This window comes from Bombina bombina, chromosome 11 (assembly GCF_027579735.1).
Source record: "Bombina bombina isolate aBomBom1 chromosome 11, aBomBom1.pri, whole genome shotgun sequence".
NCBI classification, from domain to species: Eukaryota; Metazoa; Chordata; class Amphibia; order Anura; family Bombinatoridae; genus Bombina; species Bombina bombina.
In genome coordinates this window covers 188,528,448-188,540,607 of record NC_069509.1, presented here as the reverse complement: position 1 = coordinate 188,540,607, position 12,160 = coordinate 188,528,448, and the positions used below count along the sequence as shown (strand labels likewise).

General features: G+C 37.3%; 1 protein-coding gene across 1 annotated transcript in view; it reads left to right on the top strand.

Annotated features, from left to right (window-relative positions):
* RBFOX1 (RNA binding fox-1 homolog 1) overlaps positions 1-12,160 on the top strand; it is an 874,306-nt gene that overhangs the window by 414,739 nt on the left and 447,407 nt on the right. The window contains exon 2 of the mRNA XM_053694366.1: positions 9,684-9,926. Coding sequence (XP_053550341.1) covers positions 9,684-9,926 — 243 coding nt within the window. The remainder of the gene's footprint in view (positions 1-9,683; positions 9,927-12,160) is intronic.

Here is a 12,160-nt window from a genome sequence, read left to right as displayed (position 1 = left end):
CAGTGTGTCGGGGATATAGCTGTGATGTCAATAAGTTGGCACAGTGTGTAGGATATATAGCTGGGATGTCAATAAGTGGACACAGTTTGTGGGGCATAAAGCTGTGATGTCAATAAGTAGGCACAGTGTGTGGGGCATATAACTGGGATGTCAATAAGTAGGCACAGTGTGTGGGACATATAACTGGGATGTCAATAAGTGGGCACAGTGTGTAGGACATATAGCTGGGATGTCAATAACTGGCCACAGTGTGTGGGGCATATAGCTGGGATGTTAATAAGTGGGCACCGTGTAGGGCATATAGCTTGGATGTCAATAAGTGGGCACAGTGTGTAGGGCATATAGCTGGGATGTCAATAAGTTGGCACAGTGTGTGGGGCATATAGCTGGGATGTCAATAAGTGGGCACAGTGTGTGGGGCATATAGCTGGGATGTCAATAAGTGGGTACAGTATGTAGGGAATATAGCTGAGATGTCTATATGTGGGTACAGTGTGTGGGGCATATAGCTGGGATGTCAATAAGTGGGCACAGTGTGTAGGGAATATAGCTGAGATGTCTATATGTGGGTACAGTGTGTGGGGCATATAGCTTGGATGTCAATAAGTGGGCACAGTGTGTAGGGCATATAGCTGGGATATCAATAAGTTGGCACAGTGTGTGGGGCATATAGCTGGGATGTCAATAAGTGGGCACAGTGTGTGGGGCATATAGCTGGGATGTCAATAAGTGGGCACAGTGTGTAGGGAATATAGCTGAGATGTCTATATGTGGGTACAGTGTGTGGGGCATATAGCTGGGATGTCAATAAGTGGGCACAGTGTGTAGGGAATATAGCTGAGATGTCTATATGTGGGTACAGTGTGTGGGGCATATAGCTGGGATGTCAATAAGTGGGCACAGTGTGTGGGGCATATAGCTGGGATGTCAATAAGTGGGCACAGTGTGTGGGGCATATAGCTGGGATGTTAATAAGTGGGCACAGTGTAGGGCATATAGCTTGGATGTCAATAAGTGGGCACAGTGTGTAGGGCATATAGCTGGGATGTCAATAAGTTGGCACAGTGTGTGGGGCATATAGCTGGGATGTCAATAAGTGGGCACAGTGTGTGGGGCATATAGCTGGGATGTCAATAAGTGGGCACAGTGTGTAGGGAATATAGCTGAGATGTCTATATGTGGGTACAGTGTGTGGGGCATATAGCTGGGATGTTAATAAGTGGGCACAGTGTGTGGCATATAGCTGGGATTTCAATAAGTGGGCACAGTGTGTAGGTCATATAAATGGGATGTCAATAAGTGGGCACAGTAAGTGGAGCATATAGCTGGGATGTCAATAAGTGGGCACAGTAAGTGGGGCATATAGCTCTGGTTACCCAGGCACAAAAGATGCACAGGTATTGTCACACATTGCTCAATCCCTTTCTAAATTGTGTTCAGTAAAAGCTGCTGCAGGGACATGGGAGGAAAAATATTATTGTCCTCTAGACCAGGGCTTCACAATTCATGGCACATTAACAGATTAGACTTTCGGGATATATGATGAACTAGAGCCACAGGCCGAGACCCATTACTGTGTCACAACACCATGCTTACTGGGTACTTGTGTGTGTTGCATGAAAGTGTGTGTGTTGTATGAGAGTGTGTTCTTTGTGTGTGTTGTAAGAGAGTGTGTGTGTTGTATGAGAGTGTGTGTGTGTTGTATGAGAGTGTGTTGTGTGTGTGTGTGTTGTATGAGAGTGTGTGTGTGTGTTGTATGAGAGTGGTGTGTGTCTGTTGTATGAGAGTGTGTGTGTGTGTGTTGTAAGAGTGTGTGTGTGTTGTATGAGAGTGTGTGTGTGTTGTATGAGAGTGTGTTGTGTGTGTGTGTTGTATGAGAGTGTGTGTGTGTCTGTTGTATGAGAGTGTGTGGTGTGTGTGTTGTATGAGAGTGTGTTGTGTGTGTGTGTGTGTTGTATGAGAGTGTGTGTGTGTGTGTGTGTGTTGTATGAGAGTGGTGTGTGTCTGTTGTATGAGAGTGTGTGGTGTGTGTGTTGTATGAGAGTGTGTTGTGTGTTGTGTGTGTGTTGTATGATAGTGTGTGTGTGTGTGTGTTGTATGAGAGTGTGCTGTGTATGTGTGGGTATGAGAGTGTGTTGTGTGTGTGTGTGTGTTGTATGAGAGTTGTGGTGTGTGTGTGTTGTTTGAGAGTGTGGTGTGTGTGTGTGTGTGTATTCTATGAGTTTGTGTGTGTGTGTGTTGTATGTGAGTGTGTGGTGTGTGTGTGTGTTGTATGAAAGTGTGTTGTGTGTGTGTTGTATAAGAGTGTGTTGTGTGTGTGTTGTATGAAAGTGTGTTGTGTGTGTTGTATGAGAGTGTGTGGTATGTGTGTTGTATGAGAGTGTGTTGTGTGTGTGTGTTGTATGAGAGTGTGTGGTGTGTGTGTTGTATGAGAGTGTGTTGTGTGTGTGTGTTGTATGAGAGTGTGTGTTCTATGAGAGTGTGTTGTGTGTGTGTGTGTTGTATGAGAGTGTGTGTGTGTTGTATGAGAGTGTGTTGTGTGTGTGTTGTATGAGAGTGTGTTGTTTGTGTTGTATGAGAGTGTGTGGTGTGTGTGTTGTATGAGAGTGTGTTGTGTGTGTGTGTTGTATGAGAGTGTGTGTGTGTGTTCTATGAGAGTGTGTTGTTTGAGAGTGTGTGGTATGTGTGTTGTATGAGTGTGTTGTGTGTGTGTTGTATGATTGTGTGTGTGTGTTGTATGAGAGTGTGTCGTGTGTGTGTTGTATGAGAGTGTGTGTTATATGAGTGTGTGTGTGTGCTATTACCTTTCAAGTATGACTACAATCAGGAATAAAGCATGCGCACATTTTAGTCACTTTGCCAAAAACTGCAGCTATCTTTTTGTATATAACTTTTAAGAACAAGCATAAAAATAGGCACTCAAAGGTGTCATGGTTCTGGATCTTGGGGAAAAAAGTTTGAAGAACCTTGAACTAGAGCATAGGTAAAATGATCAGTTTATCAGTAACCATGGTTATTAACTTGTTCTTACCCAAGGTAATCCTAAAATTCCAGTCTGTTAGTGTGCTTTGAGAACTGGAATTTACATCTTAGCTATATATTTGTGTGAGCCAGTAATTTTATATAAATATAAATAACTGGGCAAAATAGGAGCCAGACCTTTATTGTTTGGGAGACTTGATGATAACAGACAATTTATAGATGTTAAATGTCAATGTTGTACCTTAAAGAAAGAGGCAAAGAAGCAACATGGAAAACAAAGTAAACACAGTTTCTAAAACAGTTTAATTGAGTGCCAGAGGCTCAGCTAAGGTCACTCACGTTTATTCTCTTGGTACGCTGTGGTGTTTTACTTTGAGCAAATAAAACATAAAGAAATCTGTCTATTACATACTAGTAATTACAGTTTGTACCCAACGATCACTTGACATCTGGTACTGACCTCTAATTATAGTATATGATATATATATATAGTAAAGTGAAGTCTAGTTGGAAAGTGCAATGGGAAATGTGTGGTTTGTGTTGTACTTGGGCATTAATGTAGTGTTAGCCATATTTACTGTCCACATTGTGGAACTAGAATTAAACTGATATTTCTGTGCCAGAGTCTCAGACTCTAAGTTTTAAAAGTAGCAGGACAACCCCTTCTGATTTTTAACAGGAATGTTACTGTTGAAGTGAGATCTGGTAATGTAATAATAAAACAGTTGTAGAATTATTATTATGACAAAGTATATGTTTAAAGCAAACAAAATAGGTCCATGTCCCAGAATGATGGGTTTGCAATTAGTTAGAAGGTATTGATCCATATCCACATAGTGGAGTAATTTACAGTTTCTAAATTATAGAGAAAACTCAATACAATATAATAGTTCTCTTGATCTCAAAAATAGATTTTGTATCTAGATTGTTCTTTGTTTGGGCCAGTTGGATACATTTCCTAAAGCTTCCTGCAGGCTTTTCACGTTTGTTAGTCTTACCAGACCCTCTAGGCTTATCAATGCCTATTCTATGTATCTAATTTACCATATGTCACTAATTTCTAATTATTTAGTGAAATAGCTGCATAGGATAATACATAAATTAATAAGACTGTTGAAACTGGTGATGCCGGGGTGGCTGAGGTGAGCATTAATGGATCATGTGCATAAAATAACATAGCAACTGGTGATGCCGGGGTGGCTGAGGTGAGCATTAATGGATCATGTGCATAAAATAACATAGCAACTGGTGAAGATGCTGGTAAAGCTGGAGAAGAATAGATGAGCTTTAGTGAATCAGTTTTTCTGGCATAACCAAGGACATAGTACAGTTGGAGAGGGTGGTGTGGCAAGTGGACTGTCATTGGGATTATTGCCACAACAGGAATATTGGGGTTGAAGAACAGGTTTATCCATGGATAGAATGTTGCTAGAACAGGAACATCACACAAATCCTTGGATTCTCTAAAGGTTTAAGTTTATTGTTTTGCAATAGGTTGCAACCATTTCTAGTACACAGGGGGTTAGCTATATCCCCAAATCTGTATCCTTAAAGGGACAGTATACTGTAAAATTGTTTTTCCCTTAATGTATTTCCAATGACTTGTTATACCTGCTGCAGAGTAAAAAATGTATAAGAAATTGCATTGTCAGGTTTATTGTGTATATGAATCAGCTGGTTTTGTGCTTTAAACCGCAGCCTATTTCAATGGGTTGCGCTTGTAGGTATAATTAGATGTCATTGTTTTATCACTTTGTGTACACATATATGCTTAATTATCTTATATTTGTCTGTAAACCTTACATATAACAATGGAAAATTATCATTTTATTAGTTATCTCTTCTACACCCCACCAGCAGTATAATTTATTCTGCTGGCTGTATTTACACAGCCTGTCAATAGCCTGGACTTAAGTCTAGAAACTTTCAGTAGAGGTGAGGATACCACAGGCCAAATCAGCTATTTCAAATGCCGAAATAAAGAGTAAAGGAGCTACTTGTAAACAATTTAATACACTCCAGCAGGTAAAATGGATCATCTGGAGCAAAAAAAAATCATTTTTTTGGGTAAACCGTTCCTTTAATCCTATTTATTCTACTGGAAATCATTGGTCACAACAACATTATCGTACTTGGATGTAATTGGTGGTAATACATTGACATGTGTGAGATTTCCACCCATAACATGTCAACCACAATGCTTTGTGCAACCTCCTAGTTGTGATATTAAAATCAGATACCATGTTTTCCTCATTGTTTCCTGAGATGTATCACACGGGGCCAGAGTATCCATTGGATCTTTAAAGGGACACTGAACCCAAAATTTTTCTTTCATGATTCAGATAGAGCTTGCAATTTTAAGCAACTGTCTAATTTACTCCTATTATCAATTTTTATTGGTTCTCTTGCTATCTTTATTTGAAAAAGACGGCATCGAAGCTTTTTTCTTGGTTCAGTACTCTGGACAGCACTTTTTTATTGGTGGATGAATTTATCCACCAATCAGCAATGACAACCCAGGTTGTTTACCAAAAATGGGCCGGCATCTAAACTTACATTCTTGCATTTCAAATAAAGATACCAAGAGAATAAAGAAAATTTGATAATAGGAGTAAATTAGAAAGTTGCTTAAAATTTCATGCTCTATCTAAATAACAAAAGAAAAAATGTGGGTTCAGTGTCCCTTTAAGCAAATTGTGTAAAATGTATAGTGAACAAGACATAAATGGCTGTACTTGTCTTGGGTAGACGTTTACAGAGGAAGGTTTAACTGCATTTTAAAGTAAAAATGATAAAACAAGGTCCCATCCAGGGGTGAGGAGTTCCTGGTAACTGTTTTGAGGTCCTGGGAGATGGTTTTGACATTATATTCTCAGTTTGCATTAATCTAAATCTCTGGCACTGCTGACAAAATCAAATTAATTGTGTGATACAAGATAAGGTTAGGAAACAGACAGATTCCTATTTTATAAACATAAAAAGACATATGTTTAATTTACAATTTTAAATCACTACAAGATAGTGGTATTTCATTTTTTTGTGCCTTGTTTTAACAGCACTGCATATACTTTACCTTAATGAGCACTGAAAATGTCAGAGAATCTGGGCACCTGGAAAATGTTATTAATATAGTGAGTAAGGCAAATTTTATGATTTCATTATAACAGCCACCACTGCACATAACTCGGTAATGTGTCTGAAGTCTTGCCAGATCTATATACTATTTGTATACTGGGAAATTAGTCTTGGAATTTAATGTCTTAAAGATTCCTCTGCAAGATCTTAACATGTTAAAGAACTCCGATGTCTAACCACTTCTGTTATTAATAATGATTCCAACATTATTTAATGGTATTAGGTATCAGAAATAAAAGTATTTCCTAACAAACAGATCATTAACACATGACACAATAATTAAAGTCAGTTTGTCAGCTGGACATGACTGGAACAGAATTCACTTAAAGGGATAATGGTTACAAGATTTTTCTGCAGTCTAACAATAAATTAGCATGTTGTGTAAGTATGATTGTTTGAATACATTAACACCTTGTTCACTGCAAACTACTGCTTGAGTTATTTGGAGGAGTCAATTTGGACTTGTAACTTTTGAAGAGCTAGCCACTGTAATTTTGTTAACAAAACTTGTATAATTTTGCAGAACCTTATGTTATATCCTCTCCTGACAACAGTTAAAGGGACACTAAACCCAAATGTTTTCTTTCATGATTCAGATAGAGCATGCAATTTTAAGCAACTTTTTAATTTTCTCCTATTATCAATTTTTCTTTATTCTATTACTATCTTTATTTGAAAAAGCAGTAAAGTAAGGTTAGAAGCCGGCCCGTTTTTGCTTCAGAACCCTGGACAGTTCTTGCTGGTTGGTTTGCTACATTTAGTCACCAATTAGCAAGCGCCACCCAGGTGCTGAACCGAAAATGGGTCGCCTCTTAAGCTTACAGTCCTGCTTTTTCAAATCAAGATAACATGAGGACGAAAAAAAAAAATGATAATAGGAGTAAATTAGAAAGTTGTTTAAAATTGCTGCTCTACCTGAATCATAAAATAAAAAAAATTGGTTTAGTATACCTTTAAGGAGAAAGATGTAGCAGGGTTAGGCTTGTGAAGTGTGTATTCCAGTTCTGAGAAGTGTAAAACCTGCAAGTTAAATTACAGGAAAGATTATGTTAAAAAGTTTTTTGTTTTTTAAAAACTATACACAATTAAACATATTATATTACATTTTCAAAGTGTTTGCTGTCCCTTGAGTTTTTAGAGTTTTGGCAAAACAATAATTGTAGTTTCAGCAAATAAAGATCTGAAGGTCATAAACTTACTAACTAACTAACTAACTAACTAACTAAAAGCTTAATTAGTCTGGGTAAGTGTATTTTTTGTCAGTCTAGTAAATAACTATTACTGGGCGTGCTTGCATTTCTGCTATGTTCAGTGGTGTTACTGTACTGTTTTTTCAGTTATACATTTAACAGGGATACTTTTCAATAAAATACTTCTCTAATGACATAGGAAAAGTTGTATAGAATTAACATTCCACAACTCCAACCTATAGGATATGTCTTGCTAGTGTACTGATGGTTTTGTATATACTATTGCATAGTAGTTCTATTTAGCAGAGCAGATAAGCAGATGCTCTCAATAGAGGCAGTTCAGATAATCAGTAGTAAATGTCAACTGGCAGATGCAAATGACACATGTAATGGTTAGTGAGGAACAAGTACCTGTGGCCCCAGAGATCTGTATATAGGAGGGGCCTATTTTTACCTAGATCAACAAGGCTTGTGTCTATGGCAGCAGGTTTTAAGGGTGCAGTAATTCTTCCCACTCACATACTCTCCAAATGTTTGAATTATTAATTGTATTATTATTATTGTATTATTATCCAATGATTTGGGTTGTCTAGAGAGGGTGTGCGATTATTTCAGTTGTCAGAGTGAGTTTGGCTCAGAAGATTTCCCAGTGCTTAGAGCAGCTCAAAACATAATGATTGTTCTCAGAAGGTAATTGGGGTGACAATGTCTCAGTTATAGCCTCCCATTTCCTCCTATTCAAATTTAAAAAAATGGTAACTTAAGTAAAAATCTATTTTATTACTACTTAATTCCACCATTGTTATGTTTGTAGCATAAAATACATCACTGAACAGTACAGGCACCACGTGACACAGTGTGACTACTTCAATTAGAGCAAACCCCACATGCTCATAACACAGGGGTGCAAGGCCTGTAGGAAATATTTATGCTTTGGAGCTGAATATGATTATTTATATTTTGCTGATAACAGAAAATGAAACTTCAGACAATAGAACAATAGAGAATTCCAAATCCGACATCAAAACAGCTGAAATTATTTAGCTTGTGCTTCTGTAATGTTATTTTATTTTAATTGTAATTGCTCGTATTTCTAGAATATACAATTTAACCCCATAAATGCCAAGATTGAAGGAACTCAAACATTTTTTTTTCATGACCAGAAAAAAAACAGCAATTAAATGTAATTAATAAATAATTCATGAATGCGATTATTTTGTTTATTTATATTTCTGAGACTGAAAGTAACAGGAAATGGATGCTTGTGCACACCTCATCTCTAGTCACAAACTGTTTAGTGGTTTAAAAAGATTCATATTCTATAAGCATAGAGCTAACTAGGGAAAGGGGAATATGCCGTTTGAGGGACAGAAACAACTGGATTAGAGGAAAATCCACAGTTGTGACACAAAACTAAGTAGAACAAAAGGAACAAGGAAAGAGACATTGAGCTATTTATTATAAGAAAAACATCTAGGGCATCAAAGAGAGCCACTAGGTTAGAATAACATCTATACCATACCAGGGACATAGGGGCCACTAGGTTAGAATAACATTTATACCAGGGACATAGGGGCCACTAGGTTAGAATAATATCTATACCAGGGACATAGGGGCCACTAGGTTAGAATAACATCTATACCAGAGACATAGGGGCCACTAGGTTAGAATAACATCTATACCAGGAACATAGGGGCCACTAGGTTAGAATAACATCTATACCAGGGACATAGGGGCCACTAAGTTAGAATAATATCTATACCAGGGACATAGGGGCCACTAGGTTAGAATAACATCTATACCAGGGACATAGGGGCCACTGGGTTAGAATAACATCTATACCAGGGACATAGGGGCCACTAGGTTAGAATAACATCTATACCAGGGACATAGGGGCCACTAGGTTAGAATAACATCTATACCAGGGACATAGGGGCCACTAGGTTAGAATAACATTTATACCAGGGACATAGGGGCCACTGGGTTAGAATAACATCTATACCAGGGACATAGGGGCCACTAGGTTAGAATAACATCTATAGCAGGGACATAAGGGCCACTAGGTTAGAATAACATCTATAGCAGGGACATAGAGACCACTGGGGCAAGAGGAACGCAGGTCACAGGTGGGAAACTAGGCAGGAGGAATAGATGATAAAACAGTGTAGCATAGGGCTGTTATCAGAGGAAGAAAGCAAGTAAGGAAGATATTAGGAAATACAAATAATGTTCAATTAATGGCACCTTGGGTTTGACATAATGATGAATGTTGTGTATGATCCTTTTGTCTCTGTTTTGTCTCATTACAAATATCCCATGCATGAAATCATTCCATATAAATAATTATACTAAATTTTATATTTTCTTTCCTATCAGGGTAATCAGGAAGCTACAGCACCCCCTGATACAATGGCGCAACCTTATGGTTCAGCTCAGTTTGCTCCACCCCAAAATGGTATTCCGGCAGAATATACAACTCCACATCCACATCCTGCTCCAGACTACACAGGCCAGACCACAGTTCCAGACCACACATTAAACATGTACCCTCCACCGCAGACACACTCCGAACAGAGTGGCACGGACACAAATGCACAAACTGTCTCGGGCACAGCTACAGTAAGTGCATTATCCTTTCTATGTTTACATGATTACTATTTCATGCTATTCACCAAAAAATGGTCAGGTGAAACTGATCAGTGATAGAAATATGATCCTGCTGTCTGAGTACAATGATATATACACCAAGACCAAAGATAAGGGAAAAGAAATATATCAGATTCCATGTGTTATTTACTTACAAAAGAAATATAAAAGGACATTTTAAACAGCCAATAATCTGGATAATAAAGAATTATCAGATTCTTATATTAAAGTGGAGACATAACCAATACTTTATACTGTATGTGGCAATACCTATTTAGCATAAAGGCAGTAGGTTTCTCAAAAATACAATGTACATCCCTCACAAATCTCATAAAACATTGAAATGCTGAAAATGCACTCTAGGAAAATTTGAATGAACCCTTTTCTGGTTTTATAATTGATAGAATCAGAGGCTTTATGGAGAAGACACATTTGGGATTCTAGATTCCCTCATTTATTTACAATACAGTCAATAGAAGAAAAAAAAGAAGAAGATATAAATCCGAAGGAGACCAAAATAGTTTTAGACACACAGAGATCAATCCTAATCATTTAAAAGAACTTATCAAATAATGTATCTACATTTTTTTCCATAGGGCTCCATTAATTATCAGGCAGGAAGGAAAAGGTTTGTTGTCATGAACCTTGTCTATATAGTGATAGATATACCCCTACTTAATAATTAGAAGCACATCCATCGCTATATATACTAACAAGTTGTAAGGCGGTTTGGTGGAGGTCAATTTGTTTCCTTTTATTTGGGAAGGGGTTTTTGGATAGTGTACTCACTACAGTCATAGCACTAGAGATTACAACTATTCTATTAGCAATACGCCACTGCATTTAATATTGCTCAAGCCGCTGCTTATGCAATACCACTCCCTGTTTACACACAACCAATCACTCTCAAGATGGGGCTGTCAATCGTCTCAGTTGGATCTGATTTTGATGGTTGAAATCTTCCACACATTAGGTTAAGTAGCAGTGGTCTTAAGATTGCTGCTACATAACTATAATTTCAGGCTTGCTCAATCAAACCTGAAATAATGGGACTCTGAAGCTGCTATTAAAGCTTGATAAATGGAGCCCATAGACTTTAACCCCTTAAAGGGTACATCGCTGGTCTTAGTATTGGGGTGTCTTTTTCAATAGCAAGGGTCTCCCTTGCCAGCAGTCAGACCGCAGGGAGGGTCTAACCAGACAATCTCTTAATGGTTGTTAAGGGGTTAATGGTGTTTTCAGTTGATAATCATTAGATATGCTTTTCTAAAGGATTGTGATCGACCCCATAGTGAGTACAAGGTGAAAAACATCATATTTTGTTTTGTAATGCAAGGTACATGTGTACTGTTTACAAATATAAATTGCATTAGTGTAATCTAACACTCAATCAATCTGATATATTTGATATAGTTTTGATATCCAGATAATTTTGAAAAGATTCTTCTAACATTAAAGTTGCCAAAAGCAAATTAGAACCTCTTTATACATAATGATAATAGTTGATTTCACAAATCATGTCCACAATACGTGTGTCATCAATATACTGCTTAAAGGGATAATCCAGTTAAAATCGAAGTCCCCATGGATGCAATTTCAGTTCTGAATTGAAGCATTTTTGTAATATACATGTATTAGCAAAAATGCTTCTAACAAAAGCTATAGCTGTTTTAAAAGTGTATTTAAGTATGCACCGTGCACCAGCATTTTAAACACTGAACTTATTCAGAGAGCCTAAAGTGCCTGTACGCTCTGGTAATGACTCAATTTGTTAATTGCTGACGAGATACAGCCCCACTGACACTCTGAGCAGCTGCAGTATTTACAATACGCTGAGAATATCTAGTTATGCTATACATGCATGTGCTGAGAAAAATGTTAACACTAAAACAGTGATAATTTTTACTAGAAGCATCTTTGCCAATACATCTATAATGCAAAAATGTTTCTATTCAAATATATAATTCATCTATGTGCATTTAAATTTTGACCGGGATGTCCCTTTAACAGAATTATATGTTTAGCTGCCTTAATTATAGAATACCCCCTGGGCTTAATTCAAACAAAGCATTAGGTTTAATCTGCAATATCCTGTATTAAAAAGTAATAAAGTTAATCAGTACAGTATTTAGTTATATTGTAAATTTTCATAATGATAATAATAATATTTAATAAAACCCTAATATGTTTTTTTTTATGATTATATA